Here is an 18,904-nt window from a genome sequence, read left to right on the forward strand (position 1 = left end):
CTCATTTTCTTTACAACTTTTTTTTCCATGCATGGAGAGAAAAATGAGAAAACTCACATTCCTCATATACATTCCTCACACAAGGCGAATAAACACATATTTTGCATTTGATGCAATTTTTTTTTAATTTTATTTATGACTACTCCACAATTTAGCAAAATTATTTCAGTGTACAGTGGCCAAATTTCAAACCAACATATTAACTCCATTTTTTTCACAGCCAATGTAATACAGCAAATTTGCATTAATTATTCACAGACATATACAAGTATATATTTCTCCATCTCTTTCAACTATTATGATAAATTTTTATTATTTAATTATAATTTTAAATAATATATATTAATTTTATTTGAAATTATTTGATGATATTAATGTTAATATGAATTTTCATTGAGATATTTAATTTTATTTTTTATACAAATATTTAATTTGATTTTAAACATAATATATTTTGACATAGAGATAAGGGTATTTTTTTCAGTTATTCATATACTTGCTTTTTTTTCCTCTCTATTTTCTCTCCTTCATCTAAATAGGAGGGATGATAATATTTTCTTTTCAGTTTTCTCTTCTCTCCATTTTCTCTCTTCTCATTTTCTTTCCTCCTACGTTTTTTCCCATCCAAGTGGAACACAAGTCTCCTATCTTAGTCGAACCCACAGTGTCCCCACTCTCTCCATTCTTTAACCACATACTGTTGCCCCCCTCCCCCAGACAGCATCGTTGCCCGTTCCTGTACATTTTTTTGCATAATCAGCATGCCCCTTGTCCCCATTGTGTTTCTTGTTGCTCGTTTCGTCTGTTCGACCATCTCCCAGGTCGTGGGTCTTCTCCATACATGTTTCATGCATTTTTGCTCATTTAACTTCTCGATTCTTCTCGTGGATCTCTTTTATGTGAATAAATTTGGTGCTCTTTCTTGCTTTACTCAAATAGGTTCAATTCTCCTCTCTCCTCCTTTTCTCTTTTTTGGTACTTTCTTGCTTTTTTCTTTTTAGAGATCTTTATAGTTTAGGGATTGGATCTGTTCTTTTTTTTTTTTTTATTAGTTCGCCTGGGGTTGCCAAATGTTTCCTTCGCTCACTACTTTCAGGGTTTTTTGCTTGTCCAAGTGTGAGATTTCTATTACACCTTTATACTATTAAACAATGTTTGGTTCTATTTAATGTATGTTATCAAAGTTTTAATTCGAGCTTCTACGTTGGTTTTTTAAAAACCAATGTAGAAAACTTTCTACATCGCTTTTATTAATTGACATAGGACCTGTTTGGTAAGAAGAATTAGTTAGAATAGAAAGAAATGGAATGAAAAATTTTTGATTGAAGGCCTATATGATAAGCACCGGAATAAAAAATGAATTAATAAAAAATTATATGTTTGGTTGGACGAAACTGGATTGGAAAATTGTGCCATTTTACCATATTATCCTTAATGAAAGAATATAATATTATTAAATAAAAATGCTCTTTAACCTTATAGAATAATATTATTATTATAAAATTTAATAATTAAAAAATAAAAATACACTATAATTTAAATAAATAAATATGAATATTCAATTTAAATATAAAAATCATATAGATATTAAATGGATAAAAATTAATTAAATAAAAAATAGAAATAAAATATAATAGAGAAGTTTGAACAAGGAATGAAAATATATCCACAATTGAAAAAGAAAGGAAGTATGATCAAGCAATTTATAAATCTGAATGGACATAAATAATGTCAATTAAAATGTGAATTTCTAGTGGACATATATTTCTTAATTTAAATTTAAATGGGTCAAATGATCTACCGTTGAAAAACCATCTAATTTCAATCGTCTATGATCCACTATAGAATGTATCATTTGATAGGTAAATGTGCGTGTATTAAAAGGACGAAACACAATGCAAACATAATGCACCAGGACCCGTTTGAAAACTCTTTGTATTTTAAAATTTATTTTCAAGACAGTGAGCAAATGTAACAAATGTTTTCAAAAAACAGAGTAATGTTGCTGACTGTTGAAAAGCCAATTGAGTCTATATTTATTTCAAACAATTTTCACTTTAAAAGTATTTATAGTTGGTGAGATATTCTAATAACATTAATCAAAGGTCAAAGTTAAAACATTTATGACATTTATTCACAATTTTGATCGTAGCTTTCTAAATATAAAGAATTTTTGAATGGATTTTATTTCACTAGAAACTAGGCTGACATAGCTTTTTAATTATAGGTCATTTGTCCAATTTAGATTTAGATTGATAAAATTATGTCTGATAAAATTTAAGCTTTAATATATACGACAAGAAAAGGAGCAACCAAATTTGAATTTGATGCATGAAATTTGAATTTTCTTCTACCAAATTTGAATTTACTCAAGAAAATTGAATTTGATGCAATAAATCAAATTTTCTTGCATCAAATTTGAATCTCCTCATTTTCTTGTCTCATCTTAAAGCTTAACCATGGATTTATTATTGTAAATTGGAATTTGTATCCACAAATTCTAATTCATGCATGATATATTCCCACCTTTACACAAAATTTGAATTTCATTGTGTCTTACTCAAACACTCTATTACACTCTATTTTCAACATACTAAACAGAACAATTTTTTATTAGATGTAACTTTCTCAATTTAAATTCAAATTGAGTAAATAACTTCATTGTAAATCTCTCTGATTCTAGTTTTTAAATTATGATCGAAATAGTGAGTAAATGTTAGAAACGTTTTTCTCACCAGATTTTGAGCTAAATTTGAAAAATCATATCTATTTCATGTGAAGACATTTTTTTTATTGAGGTAGATGTTATTAAAAATCTTATTGAGTCTATGTTTATATATAACAAATTTCACTTGAAAAATATTTATAGATTGTGAGATATTGTAATAAGATTCATCAAAGGTCATATCTAAAATGTTTCTGACGTTGGGTTCACTATTTTATTCATGGCTTTAAAAATGTAAATATTTTTTGAATGGGTCTTATTTCATTAGACATTATACTCAAAGAACTTTTCAATGCTAGGTCATTTGTCCAATTTGAATTCAAATTGAGAAAGTTATGTTCAATGAAATTTAAGATATGACAAGAAAATGAGTGAGCATCAAATTTGAATTCCATCATTTATAGCAAAGGAAAGGCTATAGTCACCAACCCAGCAACATTGAACACATTGTCACTATTAATGAGTTGGGAAACACAATAATCTTAATCCTCTATAGTTCATTCATAGTTCAGTAACATTGAACATATCATGTAAGATCTTAATTTTATTCTAAGGATTTGAATATTTGAAAATTGAAAAAAAAAGGATTCCAAACTATTATTTTCTCCGTTTTAAATAGGGTTTTTAACTTCAGTTTATCCCAGTACTTTCTTTTATTGTCCCCTCATCTTTTTCTTCTCTTCTCCCTCTCTCTCCAGTTCATTCGGTCGAAGCGTTGCTCTATCACTCACTTCTTTCTTTATCATTACAGATCATTTTGGTAAGTAAAACTACTCCTAAATACAAAACTTTCTTCATGAAAGTTGTTTTACTTACTGAGATCTATCTCATGAATAGTTCAAGTCTTTTCTATCATGGTTAACATTTTTGGCGAATCAAATTTCTTTTTATAACGATGATAGCCTTTTCAAAAGATTATACTAAGATTATTTTCTACCATGGTTAATATTACTAAATTTTGAGTTTAAAAAAGGTTAGTAACAAGTTGGAGATAATTGTTATTACAATTTTGGTATTAGAACATAAGATTCTATAATTTGTGTTGCATTACATGTAGTGGCAATATATAAGGTTCACACATATCTTTCCTTGTTAGTTGTAGTTGTTCATTTTGTGTTGCGGTGCTTATCTTTTATGGTGGTTTGTATTCCTAGGTGGGGAGAGATGGTAAGGTCTAGAAGGATTGATCCTACTAAAAATCGAACATCACCATTGCTTGAACAATCTCAACATCAAAGTGGAGAGACTCCTTTAACACAAATGAGAGAGATGAGGATTACCATAGAAGACGAACAGATAAGAAAATTTGAAGAAAACAAGACTAGAAAGAAAGAAGAGGATGCAAATTGCAATCATGGAAGCCCTAACCGAAATGGGCATGAGGTTATGAATGTTGGAAACCCAGGGAGCTGGACTAGTCATGATGGTGTAAGTACCAAAAAGGCTGAGTGGAGAGACGCTCAAGGACGATGCTATGCTCATATGAGGCCTACCAAAGGAGTTGGTAAGAGGGTTAATCAGAACTCAAGAAGCTCACAGAGGGATAGTAGTGAGAGCCAAAAAGAACTTACATGACAGGGTTACTTACAAAGAAAGCAGACCCAGAAGAGCCATAAGAGTTGGAAAGAATATACACAATGGGGTTACTTTTAGAGGAAGCAACTTAAGAAGAGCAATGCTGGGGGAAGTCAAAACCCCTAGCATTATTTTTCTTTGTCCCAATCTAGTATTAGTGGACCTTACTAGAAATGTGAAAAATGTACATTTAGGACAATGCTGAGAGTGTTATCAATGCTATAAGTTAGGGCACATCATCTGCAACTGCCCAGAGGCTAGGTAGATCCCTCAGAGCAATCATTCCACTATTTTAGGACATGTCCTTAGAATGACACAAGAGGAGGCCAGGGAATCCCCTAATCTTATTAAAGGTACAGCTCACCCCAAGGACATGATATCTTTATCTTGTTTGATTCGGGTGTTATACGTTCTTTTTTACATGTTGAGTGTACTAAAAGTTTAATTTACATATGATTGATTTGTTCTGTTTGCTGCTTAAGGGCGTCGGTGTAATTACGGGCATGGATTAGTTGTTAGCTAGTGATATCATTCTTGATTGTAAGAGATTTGTGACTTCTTCCTTTTGTACTATGCCTATTGCGATTATTATAGGTTCCACACTATGTTTGCCTACTCAAATAAATAAGTATAAGTGCATTTAAGGTATGGCATTCTTCTCTAGTAGCAGGGACAAAGAGATTATTATTGAATAGACTAAGGTGAAAGGATTTATTTAACTGAGTGTTATATCACAGGGTTCACTGATATTGTTAGTAAGAAAGGGCGACTACAGCAGATGATTGTGTATTGACAATCACAATTTGAAAAATGGCCAAATGGATATTTTGAATGGATTTATGGATGTAATTTCTGATGAAATGCTAAGTATTCTCCTAAGGCATGAGGTAGAGTCCTATATTGAGTTGGGAGAAGGAATAGAGCATATTTGAAAGGCTCTCTATGAAATGTCACCATTCAAGTTGGAAAAGTTGAAAAAGGAGATTGAAGATCTACTTTAAAAAAAAAAGTTTAGCATACCTAGTGTTCCTCCTTATAGTTCATAGTTGTTGTTGTAAAGAAGAAAGATAATAGCTTGAGGCTGGGTATAAATTACTATAGTATCCTAATATTCAATGATAATGAATATAGTGGTGTTTCAAATTTTAGATTTGTGTGAAAATTAAGGATTATTATTGTTGATTAAGGTTAACTGAGGATTAGTGATATTAAGAATGATAATTTGAAGTTATATATTTCAATATTTAGAGCAATCTTGGAATGTGAAAATTTTAATGGGTTTAAATTAGTTACTTGGCTTATATAAAATGTTTAGTCAATTTAGTTTTGTTGTGATTTAGGTTTTTGGTGATTTGGAGTTAGGGTTTGTTGTTAGAAGAGGAGCTTTAATAAAAATTGTTAAGATGATATTTTGAAATAAGGTTTAAGGATTGGTTTATGTTGGTTTGACCGAATATTTTAGGATTTGGTATGCTGGATGTTAATAGTTCTAAATGTAAAATTGGGGGTTGTTATGAGTGGTTATTATTCAAGGTTGATTGATGGGTTTAATGGACTATTTAAGTAGAGGAAATAATTATTATACCATTTGATTAAGGAATTAAAATTGATTTGACAGTCAAATATTTGGAGTTGTTGTGGATTGTGAGATGTGAGGACTCAAACTTGCATTAATAGTGTTTTTCTTAAAGATTTAGAAATAATATCCTTATGGTACCAATTTGAGACCTATAGTGATCATAAAAGTCTTAAGTATCAAGTAGACTAGGAAAGTTGATCAACGATAATATAGATAGATAGAATTTCTTAAAGACTATGACTTTAAACTTAAACATCACCCAGTTGCTGATGCATTAAGTAGGAAGACAATGTATGTGTTCCATATGAGCTTGGAGGAGTACTATTATTTGAAGGGATTGAGAGATCTCTAGGTGGTGCCTGATACATTAGTTACTTTTGCAATCAATTTTGGGTGACTATGAATTATTTAAGGAGTTGAAGGCAGCACAAATGGAAGATGACTAATTATTGAGTATTCGAGAGGCATTGGGAAATGGAGGTGTGCCAGACTATAACATGGGGAAGAAGGAATCTTAAAATACAAAAAGAGAATTTACATCCCTAATAATGATGAGATTAAGAAGAACATTTTTGAAAGAGGCTTTATATAGGAAAAAGTGTAGATCTCCACTTTGTTGGACTGAATTAAGTAAAAAAATAGTTATTGGCCCAGATCTAGTGAACATCACTGCCAAAAAGATTGAGGTTATTAAGCAAAAGTTATTGATGGCCCAAAGTCAACAGAAGAGTTATGTGGATCATCAAAGAAGACCTTTAGAGTTTGAAGTGGGTGATCAGGTGTTTCTAAAGGTTTTCCCTATCACAAGTGTCAGTGGATCCATCAAAACCAAGAAGCTTACACCCCGATTCATGAGCCCTTACAAGATTTTAGAGTGGATTGGACCTGTTGCATATCGACTTGTGTTGTTGCCACATCCATCCAGTTTACACAAGATGTTATTGAGCCCGAAGAGGTCGAGTTATGAGAAAATTTGACCTATCAAGTGAAACCACAACAGATTTTAGATATTAAGGACAAACAATTATGGAACAAGACCATCTGCTTTGTTAAGGTCTTTTGGAAAGGCATGAGTCCCAGTGATGCCACTTGGGAGATTGAGGAGCGGATGCGTCGTAAGTACCCTTACTTGATTCCTTAGTAAACAACTTGAGTTACTTTTATTTTTTATTTTTGTGTATGGTCTTTTGAATTTTGGGGACAAAATTCCATAGGTGAGGAGAGTTGTAACATCTTAATTTTATTCCAAAGATTTAAATATTTGAAAATTAAAAAGAATGGGGTTTCAAACTGTTATCTTCTTTGCTTTAAATAGGGTCTTTAACTTTAGTTTATCTCAAGTACTTTCTTTTACTATCCCCCTCGTCTTTTTCTTTTCTTCTCCTCTCTCTCCTTGTTCGTTTAGTCACAGCGTCGCTCTCTCACTTACTTCTTTCTTCATTGTTACAAATCATTTTGAGAAGTAAAACTACTCCTAATTATAAAACTTTCTTCATGAAATTTGTTCTACTCAGTTAGATCTATCTAATGATTAATTCAAGTTTTTTCTATCATGGTTAACATTTCTGGCATGTTAACATTTCAAGTTTATAACTATGATAGTCTTTTCAAAGATTATACTAAGATTATTTTCTACCACGGTTAGTATTATTAAATTTTGAGTTTAAAAAAGGTTAATAACAGGTTGGAGATAACCATTGCTACATGTTAGCTCTAAGTTTCCTTGTTTTTCAAGCATTGAACATGGTAAATGATCATGTTACTTCATCTATAAGATGTACATTCATTGTTCAGTGGTTTAATTTAGAGAGTATTCAGGTATGTTTCATCTCCTTTCTTACTTCAACTGTGCAATTTGTGTGCCCCACCTGGTTCCTCCTCTTCTCCTCCATCGTTTTTATCATTTGTCTCTTCCCCTTTTTATGGGTAAATTTGTCTTTAAATTTTCTTAGCATGATGCCAAAAATGGTGGGAAGTGATCTTCTCTTGTACAAAAGAAAATTTCCCACCGCCGAAAAATGCCTTCCAGGAAAATTGTGCTGCCAAACGGATCCCACTAATGAAAAAACAGGATTTTTCTTTTCCCTCTCAAGATTTTCAGCATACCAAACGAGGCCATAGAGTGGCTCAAAAACTACGTCACTCCAATTTACAACCCTCCATTAATTAACATAAAAAGCCCATATAACTAACATTAAGGGTGTGTTTGGATGAAACCAAACCGTGGTTTGGAAAAGTGATTCTGGAGAATAGATTCTGGGGAAAATAGATTCTGTGAAGAATAGATTTTGTAAAAAAGTGATTCTGAGAAGTGAGAGTGTTTGGATAGTTGTTATCAGAAGCACTTTTTATATATACAAATTACTAAAAAAAAGACATAAGTTAATATGATAATTACAGAAAAAATAGATTTTATGATATATTTTAATTTGAAGGAATAAAATTGTTAATAATATGTTTTTTACCAACATAATTAATAATACATAAGATAATATAATTAATAAATAATTAATGTGTATATATATTTATAAAATATAAGATTAAATATATTTATAAAAAATATGTTTATAAAAAAATAACAAGATACATATCATATAGGCCCTCACACTCTCCCTTTTTTCTCTAAAAGCAAAAAAATTTTGCTTTTTCCAAAACCATGGTTTTGGAGTCAAAACCATGGTTTTGGTTTTTGGAGGGGGTGTTTGGGTAGATTATTCTCCAAACCATGGTTTGGGGTGTCACCCAAACACACCCTAAAAGTCTTGTATGTAGCAAGTGCTTGTTGCCTTGAACGCCTCAAAATTTATCCACTTGTTGAATTTGAATTTTAAAGGAACATAAACGAGTTTTTTTGAAGATTTTTTTTAATAGGTGTCTAATCATTAGATCAATAATGATGTCATAGTTAATATCATGACGCCAACCTCATAAAAATATCAATTTATTTTATAGTTGAAAATATATTTAAATCCTTATATGATTAATTATGAATTATATAAATTATTATGGGATTCTAAATAAAATTAGCAACAAAAAATTTTGTGACAAGCAATGTAATGACCAAACTTAGTGATAAAATTTTTTGCTACCAATACTAAAACTATTTACGAGATAGGACGGACTAGGACAAAATATGGGTGAGTATTTGGTATTTTTGTTCGGTTTTCAGTGACAACTGAATTAATTGAATAATTGAATAGAGTGAGTTTTAAATATCAAACCAAAATCAATTAACCAAACTAACTGAAACCGAATTAACTGAAATATTTTGGTTTAGTTAACTGATTAATCAAAATATATATAAATATAAAAAGTAATTTTAAATTAAAAATAATAATAAAACACAATTACAACTATTAAATATTATTTCATCATTTAATGTGATTTGTTATAATAATATTTATTATAACCATATTTATTGAATATAAATATATTTAAAGAGTTCACATATATCCACATATATATTTATTATAATAATATTTATTAAATATAAATATAAATATATTTATTTTTGTTTCCCGGTTATAACTGAATTTTTTTCTACTAATCAAACCGAATATTGAAACCAAATATTTAAAAAATAAAAACCAAATATATAATCAAAAACCGAAATAACCAAATAAAAAACCGAAATTAAAATCAAGCCAATGAATCAAATTTTACATAGAAGATATACACCACATATCAACTCATATCAAGTTTTTCATCAATCCCTTGCCACTAGTCGCTTCCCTCTGTTTTATATCTAGGAGTCGTGAGATGGTCATTACTAGAAAATTTTGTGACGAACATGTTAGTGATTCACGCCAAATGTCATCTTATTTTTGTAAAACCTTAATATTTAGTGACATAAATTCGTTGCTAACTTCACTCACGAAAACTTAATGTCAGATTAGTGAGATTTTTTAAATATAAAATATTAGTAAAAATGTCAATATTTTTTTTTAAAAAAAAGAAATTCATAACACATCGAGAGAATGACATAAAAAAGATCATAGGAATTGCCAAAATAAATTTTCAGCTATACTTAAATTTTTCTTTTATTATGAAATAAAAAAATTATAATATAAATAATAATGTAAATTTACATAGGCTGCCCTTAACCGTTAAGCAATAATTTACGTGATTGTTCCGCTTTAACGCTCCCTTGAAGACACAGCATTCATTTTCTCCTAAAGCACTTCCCCAAGCATTTGTAACCATAAACCATTGAAGTTCTTGTGAAAGCTCTGTTGAAACCAATCCAAAATCTCCGTATAAAGTTCCCTTGGGTTCTCCTCCCATACCATTTTTAACATAGCAGAGCTATCAATCAACCTACCTTTCAACTTGCTCAAGAGATTTACAACCCTTTTCTGACAAAATGCTTCTTTCTTTAAAATGCTTCCAGGAGAAGCTGCCATATATTTTCGCACAGATTTTAGACATGGGAACACCTGACCATCAAGCAAAGCATAGGCAAATACTTGCATCCTGAAATCATCATCAATAACTGGGAATTGACATTTTGGAAGCTCCCAACAAAAACGCCCAAAGATTGGATTGACCCAGCATTTTACTTGGTCAGTCTGGCGATCATAGAAAGGCATGGGTTTCGCTAGGGGTTTAGAGAACTGACATGAAGATTTGGCATGTTCAACAAGCCAATCTGACTTCACCTTAGTAACACCATGCATGTATGGTCTTTTTGTATATAATAATTCATTATAGACCAAAAAATCAGGGGCTGTAACAGAAACTGATGACCTACGATGAAGGAAGACCATTTCTTCATGCATGCATGCTTGATACCTAACACCAGGAACTCTTTTGCTGCCATCTGAGGTCCTAGAAGACGCAGTAATTTGTTTGGCAACCCTGTCTACCCAACCAGCACAGATAGCTTCACAGATGAGCCGTTCCTCATCCAGCAAAAGAGGATATTTTTCACAAGATACTTGCCAGGCACGTTCTGCGTCCTCCAAAGTTCCATGAATCCATGAGTATTCCTGTTCAAAACCATTAACAGTACTTTGATAGAAGACAAGTTCAAGTAGTTGTTGCCTAAGCTTGGACATCTCCTCCATGGTTTTAAGGTGCAATGCATTTGCATCACAAAATTCCACAGGCTTCTCTGAATGTTCAAAACAGTGCAAAGCATAAGCTAATGTCAGCGCATCGCTAGAATTAACACGAAATTTTTCATAAGCAGCTTTTGCATTTTCTTTTAGTTTCTTTCTCCTTAATTTTTCTTCCTTGTCAATGACTTCCACACCGTCCAGCATGCTAGATTTCTCGTGCATCTCCGTGTCCCCTTTACCATCATTTCCTTCAAAGTGCATAAAGAAAGGATTTGATAGGCTCAATGCTGCAGCAGCTGCGGCAGCATATGCCAAGAGTAGATTTGGTCGTTTGCAATTATACTTGCTCCTTGCCAATCTAATAACTGTAAGAAGCATTCTGGAATGACGAGGAGTCAAGGGATAAAGGGCCATGAGTTTCCCCAATGGTGTGAGTTCATCCTTGTTATCAAGTGCTTCAAGAGCATGCAGGCAGTTCTGCGCTTCAACCAGTGCAGCACCACTAGGAGGAGTAGGAAATGGGAAGTCTTTAACCTGGATAAGAAGCGACAAGTTGAATAAAAACAAAAATTAAAAACAAAAAAATATACAAAAAATCTGAAATTAAGATACATCAAACATAGTTGACAGCAAGTTGACAGCAAAGTAGATAAATCGCACATACAATCACAAGGTAACTGAAAAGCCATATACATTTTGCAATGGGTTGTAAAACTAACAATTAGAAGCAACACCAAGGCCACTAGTGACAGTTAATTCTTAGGGCCAAACACAATCTTGTTATAAATTTATGTAGTGGAGACCCTTTCTGTGAAAAGGATCTTAACATTTCATCCAGTCCAATAGACAAAGTCAAGTTATTGCAAAAGGATGTAAAAATCAAGAATTATCCTCATCACAATCAAGACTCTTAGTAATGACCATCCTGCCCCCACTTTCAATTAACAAGGACCATTTCAGTTGATTCCAACTAAATAGGTGTTACCAACAAAACCAAATTATAAATTATTTGGCCAAATATATACGTGCATTATTGATGATACAGAAATATAAAGCAAAAGATATTATCAAATATGGACAAGCAGATGGAATTGAAGAAACTCAGAGAGTGAAGAAAGCAAATCTTAAGCCTACCTTCTTAATAAGCATAGATTTTAACAGAAGAACCACACTATGAATGGGTACTTTAGAAACTTCGGCAAGAGAGAAGTCAGGAAGTATATTATTAAAGACTGCAGAAGAATAAAGACGATAACAGTGGCCAGGTCCAGTTCTTCCCGCTCTTCCTGCACGCTGAGCAGCAGATGCCTTACTTATCCATTGAACTTCATAGGTTGCCATGCCATTATAAGAGTTATAATTCTTCACTTTTTCGCGCCCAGTATCCACCACATACTTTATCCCTGGGATTGTTAAGGAGGTTTCAGCAACATTTGTGGCAACCACAACAAGACGCTCTCCGTCCTTGATTTCTCCAAATACGCGAAGTTGAGCAGCTGCTGGAAGCATGGCATAAAGTGGTAGAACAAAAAGTGAACCTGGAGAGTCTTCTCTAGCCCTCTTCTCCTTATAAATTTTTGATTGATCTAAAGCCCCTTCCTTATTCACCAAAAGAGTCTCCTCCCTACCAGAATTGGAGTTTGATTGTGCTTTACTTGACAACACTTCAAAGGCTGCCTTTAACGAAGCACGTTTCCCTTGATCTCCTAAGACATTCACAAAATCATCATTGTTCTCTAAATGTTCAAGATTATCATCTACATCAAATTCCAAATCGCTGTCAGTTTCTGAATTATATGAAAAATCTGATTCATCCCCATATGCATCCTGCTCATCTTCATCATAAGCACTAAAACTAACAGTTTTTTGGGTGGCCAAATTCCCATGGATCTCATATGCTTCGTCTATCTCCTTCATATCTACTTCCTCAGCAAAATTTGTTTCAGGTGTCAGAGTGCCCTGATTATCTACGGATGCCTTCAAAATTAATTCCCTTGAAACATTGCGTAACTTCCTGCACAAGTCCTCTACTTCTCTTTGCCCAGTGACAAAGACAAGTATGCCACCGGGTGGAAGTCTCTTGTGAATTGCCAAGACCTTTTTGTATGCTTGCCCAATATAATCAACAATCTCTGTCTTCTTTGAAAAGTGTATTGTTACAGGAAACTGTCTCGTAGGAACTTCTATAACAGGGGGTGGTGTACGAAATAACCTTTTAGAAGTGAAGTCTTCAACTCTCAAAGTGGCACTCATCAGCACAAGCTTTAATGGAAAAATCATATCATTAGGGTCTATGCTTGCTCCTGAGAGCATCCTCTTTTGCTGGTTTATGTATTCCTGTAATGTGGCAAGATCATTATCTATAGAACAAGAAGATAAAAGAGCAACCAAAACATTCATTTGCAAACGAAGAACTATCATATCCACCTCTTGCCGAAACACAATAACACGTGACAGCATCCCGATCAAAATATCTGTGTTCAAGCTCCTCTCATGAGCCTCGTCAAGAATTATAACAGAGTAACGCCTTAACCACAAATCATTCTGTAGCAGAAAAATTTTCCATTACACCTCATATGATTGAGTTGCATTATAGCATAATAATTTCACAATGCCTTGTGGATCACCATCACAGCAATGATAAGCAAACTAACTACAACCAATAGTCACCAAAAACCTGTCCAGGCCATGGGATATGCTCAGATGTGTTTTTTCCCCCATTTTCTTTATATTTAATGTTAATAAACAAAATCAACCAAAAACAAAAGAAATAGTAGTAATTAATAATAATAACCATAGAATGTGGTGACTCTAACAACCAACATAATATGCCAATACGAATTATGAGAAGTTAAAACCTGTGGATGGTAAAGGTATCCATTCTAAGGTGCCATGACACACTTTATGTTGATAATACGCTCATGCTCACATAATGATACTATCAAGTCACTTCTTCACTTGGAAGGATGTATTATCGAGTTTCCTAATGCCAGGAAGTATTAACAACATCTTATGATCCTCAAAATTAATAAAAGTTTTTGTTGCCTTACCAACCATTTTTCCCTAATTCTATGAAGGCACTATAATTTTACAGGACAATAGCACATCATATAGGTAGAATACAAAGCAAAAGCATACAAGTTACTAAGAAAACTATTTTATGGCATGCATATAAAATGCATTGATGAAAAAACTGAGCGTACAAAAGAAATAATAATCAGGTAAAATAGAACCTGAATTTCACGTAGTAAAATTCCATCAGTCATGAATTTGATGGAACAATTATCGCCAATTTTCTTGTCATATCTAACTTGAAAGCCAACCTCCTTTCCGAGATGAAGGCCAAGCTCATATGCCACACGCTTTGATGTTGCAAGAACAGCAACGCGACGTGGTTGAGTAACACCTATAATACCATTGTGAACTTTTGACTTGCTCGAACCATAACCAGCTTCATAAAGAAACTGACATCATGAAAGAATACAAAAAATACAACATATCATGATTATGATGTTCTCTCAAAGATTAAGTTTCAAAACCTAAAAGATATCACCATCATATAACAATAAAAGGTACTCACTTGAGGAACTTGAGTTGTTTTACCACATCCAGTTTCTCCGCATATAATAACACAAGAATGATATTTTATGGCTTCCATAATCTCTTGCTCCATCATGACTATTGGAAGATCCTTTCTTTTGTCTTGAACCTCAGTTGGTCTATGTACATGCACAACAGTAGGGACAGTTGAAGCAGAGGAGTCATTAAGGATGCTAAGTTCATTGAGATTGCTTTTAGAGAGCTCAGATGTCCCATCCTGTCCCAAGTTTCAAATACCATTAAATTAAGTTACAGATACAAAAGTCATAGGTCGTCTCACTTGTAAGGAAAACACTTGGAAATGACATTGCGACATACTAATAAACTAATTAGTGAACAATGTATAAGTGTACTTTAGTGCAAAGCGATCTCCATATTACAGGATAAACATTAGCAGATAATTTGTGCAAATATGTGATAATTTTCTCCAACTGACAATGATTCAACTGCCCGCACTAAAAGATGGATAATGCAGTTCGTAAATGGATCAATTCGTGTTAAGATAGATGAAATAAACATAGCCATCTATTCATCCAAATGCACCATCTACACACCTCAACAACGAGCATACACCATACCTTGGAGTCGGCAACAAGAGGTTCATTATTTTCAAAAGATTTATCACCACAAGCTAGTTCCTTAGAGGACCCCAAAGAAGGAGGTTCACACGCAAGTTCTCTTTCAAATCCAACTGGTTGAATTTGGTCATTTTCCTCAACTTCCTGTGTCATATGAATTTCATCTTTCTCATGTTCAATTCTATGTCGAACATCTGTAATCCTGTACAGATCATGATTATCCGTAACCTCCAAGCCTTCTTTTAATAAGCAGACAGCTCTCCTCCGTCTCTCTAGCACAGTTTCCATCTACATTGCGTGAGAACATTAAATAAATAAAGGGCCCAAACACCTTTTTTAATTTACAACATTCAGGGATTAAAATTATCTTCTTCTTCTTCTTTTTTTAATTATCCTAACCTGATTCATATTCCGTGCAGACTGCAAAAGAGGATATGCATACTCTGGAATCTTGTATTTGCTGCAATAGATAAAAAAGTTCCAGAGTGTGTAAGCAACTTCGTGGCACACAAATTGTAATTTCTATTTCTTTCAAGTAAAATTTCGTCACTTATCCAAAAGAAAAACGAAATAAAGAAAATAAAGGTTAACATACTTTAATGTCTCAATGCTTCTTTTCAGCAGAAGTTCTTTCTCCTTTTCCTCCTTCAAAAATCAAGGAAAACCAAGTTATATCGAAAGCAGAAGAGAATAAAGACCGTGTCATTGTTATTTTTACACAAACCTGTAGCTTCTTCATCTTCCTTTTCTGAGATTTGCCCAACTTATTTTTCTTATTTGAATTGATTTCTCCATGTACCTAAAGAAAGGAAAAAAACTCTGCATTTATCAAGGATACAAATATGAAACAAATCGTATGCATAATCATCTTGCCATTCACACCTGATCCATGCCTTTTCTTTTCTTCCCTCTTTTGGCCGGCAACAGTAATGTATTACTATCATCACCACCATCTCCCAAACTGATAAAATATGAGTGTTAAAGGGTTGACAAAAAAGGGTTAATTCTTGACAATACAATCATTTTGCCTGGTCTCTTGTTTTCATTACAAAAAAAAAAAAAAAAAAGGAAAGAGAAGAAAAAACGAGCACAAGTCCTCTCATACAAAAAGGGGGGGAAAAACCAATAGAAGAATTTCACCCACCTTAGAGATCCATTCTGAGAACTGAACTCAATATTGCCTCTTATATTTTCCACACGAACTTCCATTTTGCTCTTATTAGAAAATAATGCTGCTCTACTCAAAGTTTCAGACAGGAACAGTGATTGGCTGAAGCTGCAGCTATAAAGTAAACTTTGATATAAAGATTTTTCAATATCGACGCACAGCTAAAGATCCGAAGAGTCAGAGAAGAATGCTGCTCTACTCAAAGTTTCAGACAGGAACAGTGATTGGCTGAAGCTGCAGCTATAAAGTAAACTTTGATATAAAGATTTTTCAATATCGACGCACAGCTAAAGATCCGAAGAGTCAGAGAAGAACAAATATAAGGTTACATTATGAGGCGACAACGATGGCAAGATAGAGCCTGCTCTTTCGTGTTGGAACAAAAGCCCCGATGGCACAAAACCTTACTTTACCTTTTACTTTCAAAAATCATGCATAAGTCAATCTCTAATTTATGAACTGGAGAGACTGAGGATCAACAAAGACGATTACAAGTGGTGAGAATCTGAGAGAGAGAAATGGAGAATGAACTGACCCGAAACAGCAAGAAGCCAGAAGGTGAAGATACGTACGAAGAAACCAGACTTCTGTCACACCGCTGATAATAGCCACTGAGGTCGCGGAGCCGACAAAGATGCTAGAAGAAAGGCTAAAGGAGCCGGAGGTAGAGCTGGGAAGAGGGGCACGGCGAGTCGACGATGGGGAGAGGCAAGATATCGTGATGGAGAAGCTCACTGCAGGGAAGGGGATCGGACGCACGGCCGCACGCTGGGAGGCTGAATGCCGAGTAATTTGTTTGTGACTCTGTATGAGGGAGCGCGGGGGCTGCATTCCTGAGTTTTTCCGCTGCCCTCCTCTACCCAAAACACTGCCGTTTTGGGTGCAAAATGAGGGGGCTGATTGCCTTTTTCCTTTTTTGGTATTTTGAAGTAATTTTTTTGGTAGCATTTACTGTCATAAAATATTTTTTAGAAGCACTTACATTCTAAAATAACTTTTTTAGACTCAGTATTCTAAAATATTTTTTTTAGTAGCACCCAATATCCTATAATAATTTTTGATACATTTAGTACTCTAAAATAATTTTGGTACACTCAGCAAGCAAGAACATTTCTTTCAGGAACGTCTTGTATGGTAATTAAAAAAAACACTCAATGCCTTAAAATATTTTTTTAGTAGTATCTAGTATCCTACAATAATTTTAGATACACTCAAAACCCTTAAATATTTTTTTCCAGTAGCACTCAGTATTTTAAAATAATTTTTAGCATGTAGTGGTGCACTCAGTACACTAAAATATTTTTCATGAGCATCTAATATCCTAGTATAATTTTTTATTACACCTAATATTATAAAATATTCTTTTAGTGACATCCAATGTCATAAAAATAGTTTTTACCTTAAAAGTGTTTTGGAAGTAGCATCAATGTCCTAAATTTAGGTTGCATGTTGCTGCTAAGAAATATATTTAAGATATTGGATGTTACTGAAAAAATATTTTATAATGTTAAATGTACCAAAAATTATTATAAGACACTAGGTGTTATTGGAAAAATATTTTGAGATACTGAGTCTAGAAAAATTATTTTAGAAATGCAAAATGCTTCTAAAAAATATTTTAATGTGTTAAGTATACCAAAAATTATTTTAGCATATTAGATGCTATTTAATAAAATAGTTCAAAATGCCAAAAAAAAAAAAAGAAGAAGCAATCAGCCCTCCTCTTTTTGGACCCAAAATGGCAGTGTTTTGTGTAGAGGAGAGCAGCGGATGGGACTTGACAGTGGAGAGAAGCCAGTTTAAAAGAATATTTAGATAAATAATCATTAATAATCAAATCGTGAAGGAAAGAAAAAAAGGGATCAGATACTAAACTAACAGAGATAGCAGCCCAAGAGTCAATGGATTAGATTCAAACTAATCATATTAAAATAATATAATTTAATTGAAAATAATATAATACAATAACATTAATAATCACTAATAACAAAATACAAGAAAACACAACAATAATTTGATTATAACGATAACAAAGTACAACAATATTGAGAATTTTTATCTTTACGATTTCTCAATAACTAAAATTAATAATTATTGATACTAAAATTATTATTAAAGAGTATTCAAATCAATAGCGATTGCGATATTATGAGTTAAATGAAAAAAATAAAATATATAGCAATATAATCATTCAAACCCGTTTTCACCAGTTCACCCTAGTTTTTACTGGTTTTACTAGATGGATACCGATTTCCTCCATGACTGGTTTAGCTTTTAAATCAGACTAGACCACAGGCCAGTTGATCGGTTTTCTAGTTAAAGTGGCTGGTTCAATCTAATTTTTTTCCCTATGCAAATCATATTGGTTCAAATTTAAATAAAATAAAAGGTTAATATAATTTTTAATCCCTCAAATTTGGTCTCATTTTGATATTGGTCCTTAAAATTTCATACTTATGGTTTTGGTCCATGAAATTTAGTCCGTTAGCAAACATTAGTCCCTAGTAGTAAAAGGCCGTTAAATTTTGCTGAGATAACATAAACAGTGTTAGTTTGGATGATGTGACCTGTGACTTAACAACGCGACCTCATTATGTGGCATGATAAGCTGGCTTGGAC

The 18,904-nt window shown here is 32.9% G+C and overlaps 1 protein-coding gene across 2 annotated transcripts; it reads right to left on the reverse strand.

Moving 5' to 3' along the window:
* Positions 1 to 9,901: 9,901 nt before the first annotated feature.
* Positions 9,902 to 17,067, reverse strand: LOC114757116 (ATP-dependent RNA helicase DEAH13). Of its 2 annotated transcripts, none has more exons than XM_028946106.1 (12): positions 16,821 to 17,067; positions 16,262 to 16,399; positions 16,000 to 16,078; positions 15,842 to 15,916; positions 15,713 to 15,762; positions 15,517 to 15,577; positions 15,118 to 15,405; positions 14,520 to 14,756; positions 14,173 to 14,403; positions 13,367 to 13,483; positions 12,074 to 13,276; positions 9,902 to 11,473 (listed from the first exon to the last, which is right to left on the reverse strand). In XM_028946106.1, exons 2-12 carry the CDS (start codon positions 16,324 to 16,326, stop codon positions 10,052 to 10,054), a joined length of 3,828 nt encoding a protein of 1,275 aa, XP_028801939.1. In that variant the 5' UTR covers positions 16,327 to 16,399; positions 16,821 to 17,067; the 3' UTR covers positions 9,902 to 10,051. The 2 variants fall into 2 exon arrangements, with proteins under 2 accessions (XP_028801939.1, XP_028801938.1); XM_028946105.1 differs by having other exon boundaries at positions 10,052 to 11,473; positions 16,262 to 16,393.
* Positions 17,068 to 18,904: the final 1,837 nt, after the last annotated feature.

Source organism: Neltuma alba, unplaced genomic scaffold (assembly GCF_004799145.2).
Source record: "Neltuma alba isolate B1F8T4 unplaced genomic scaffold, ASM479914v2 tig00010560_pilon, whole genome shotgun sequence".
NCBI lineage: Eukaryota > Viridiplantae > Streptophyta > Magnoliopsida > Fabales > Fabaceae > Neltuma > Neltuma alba.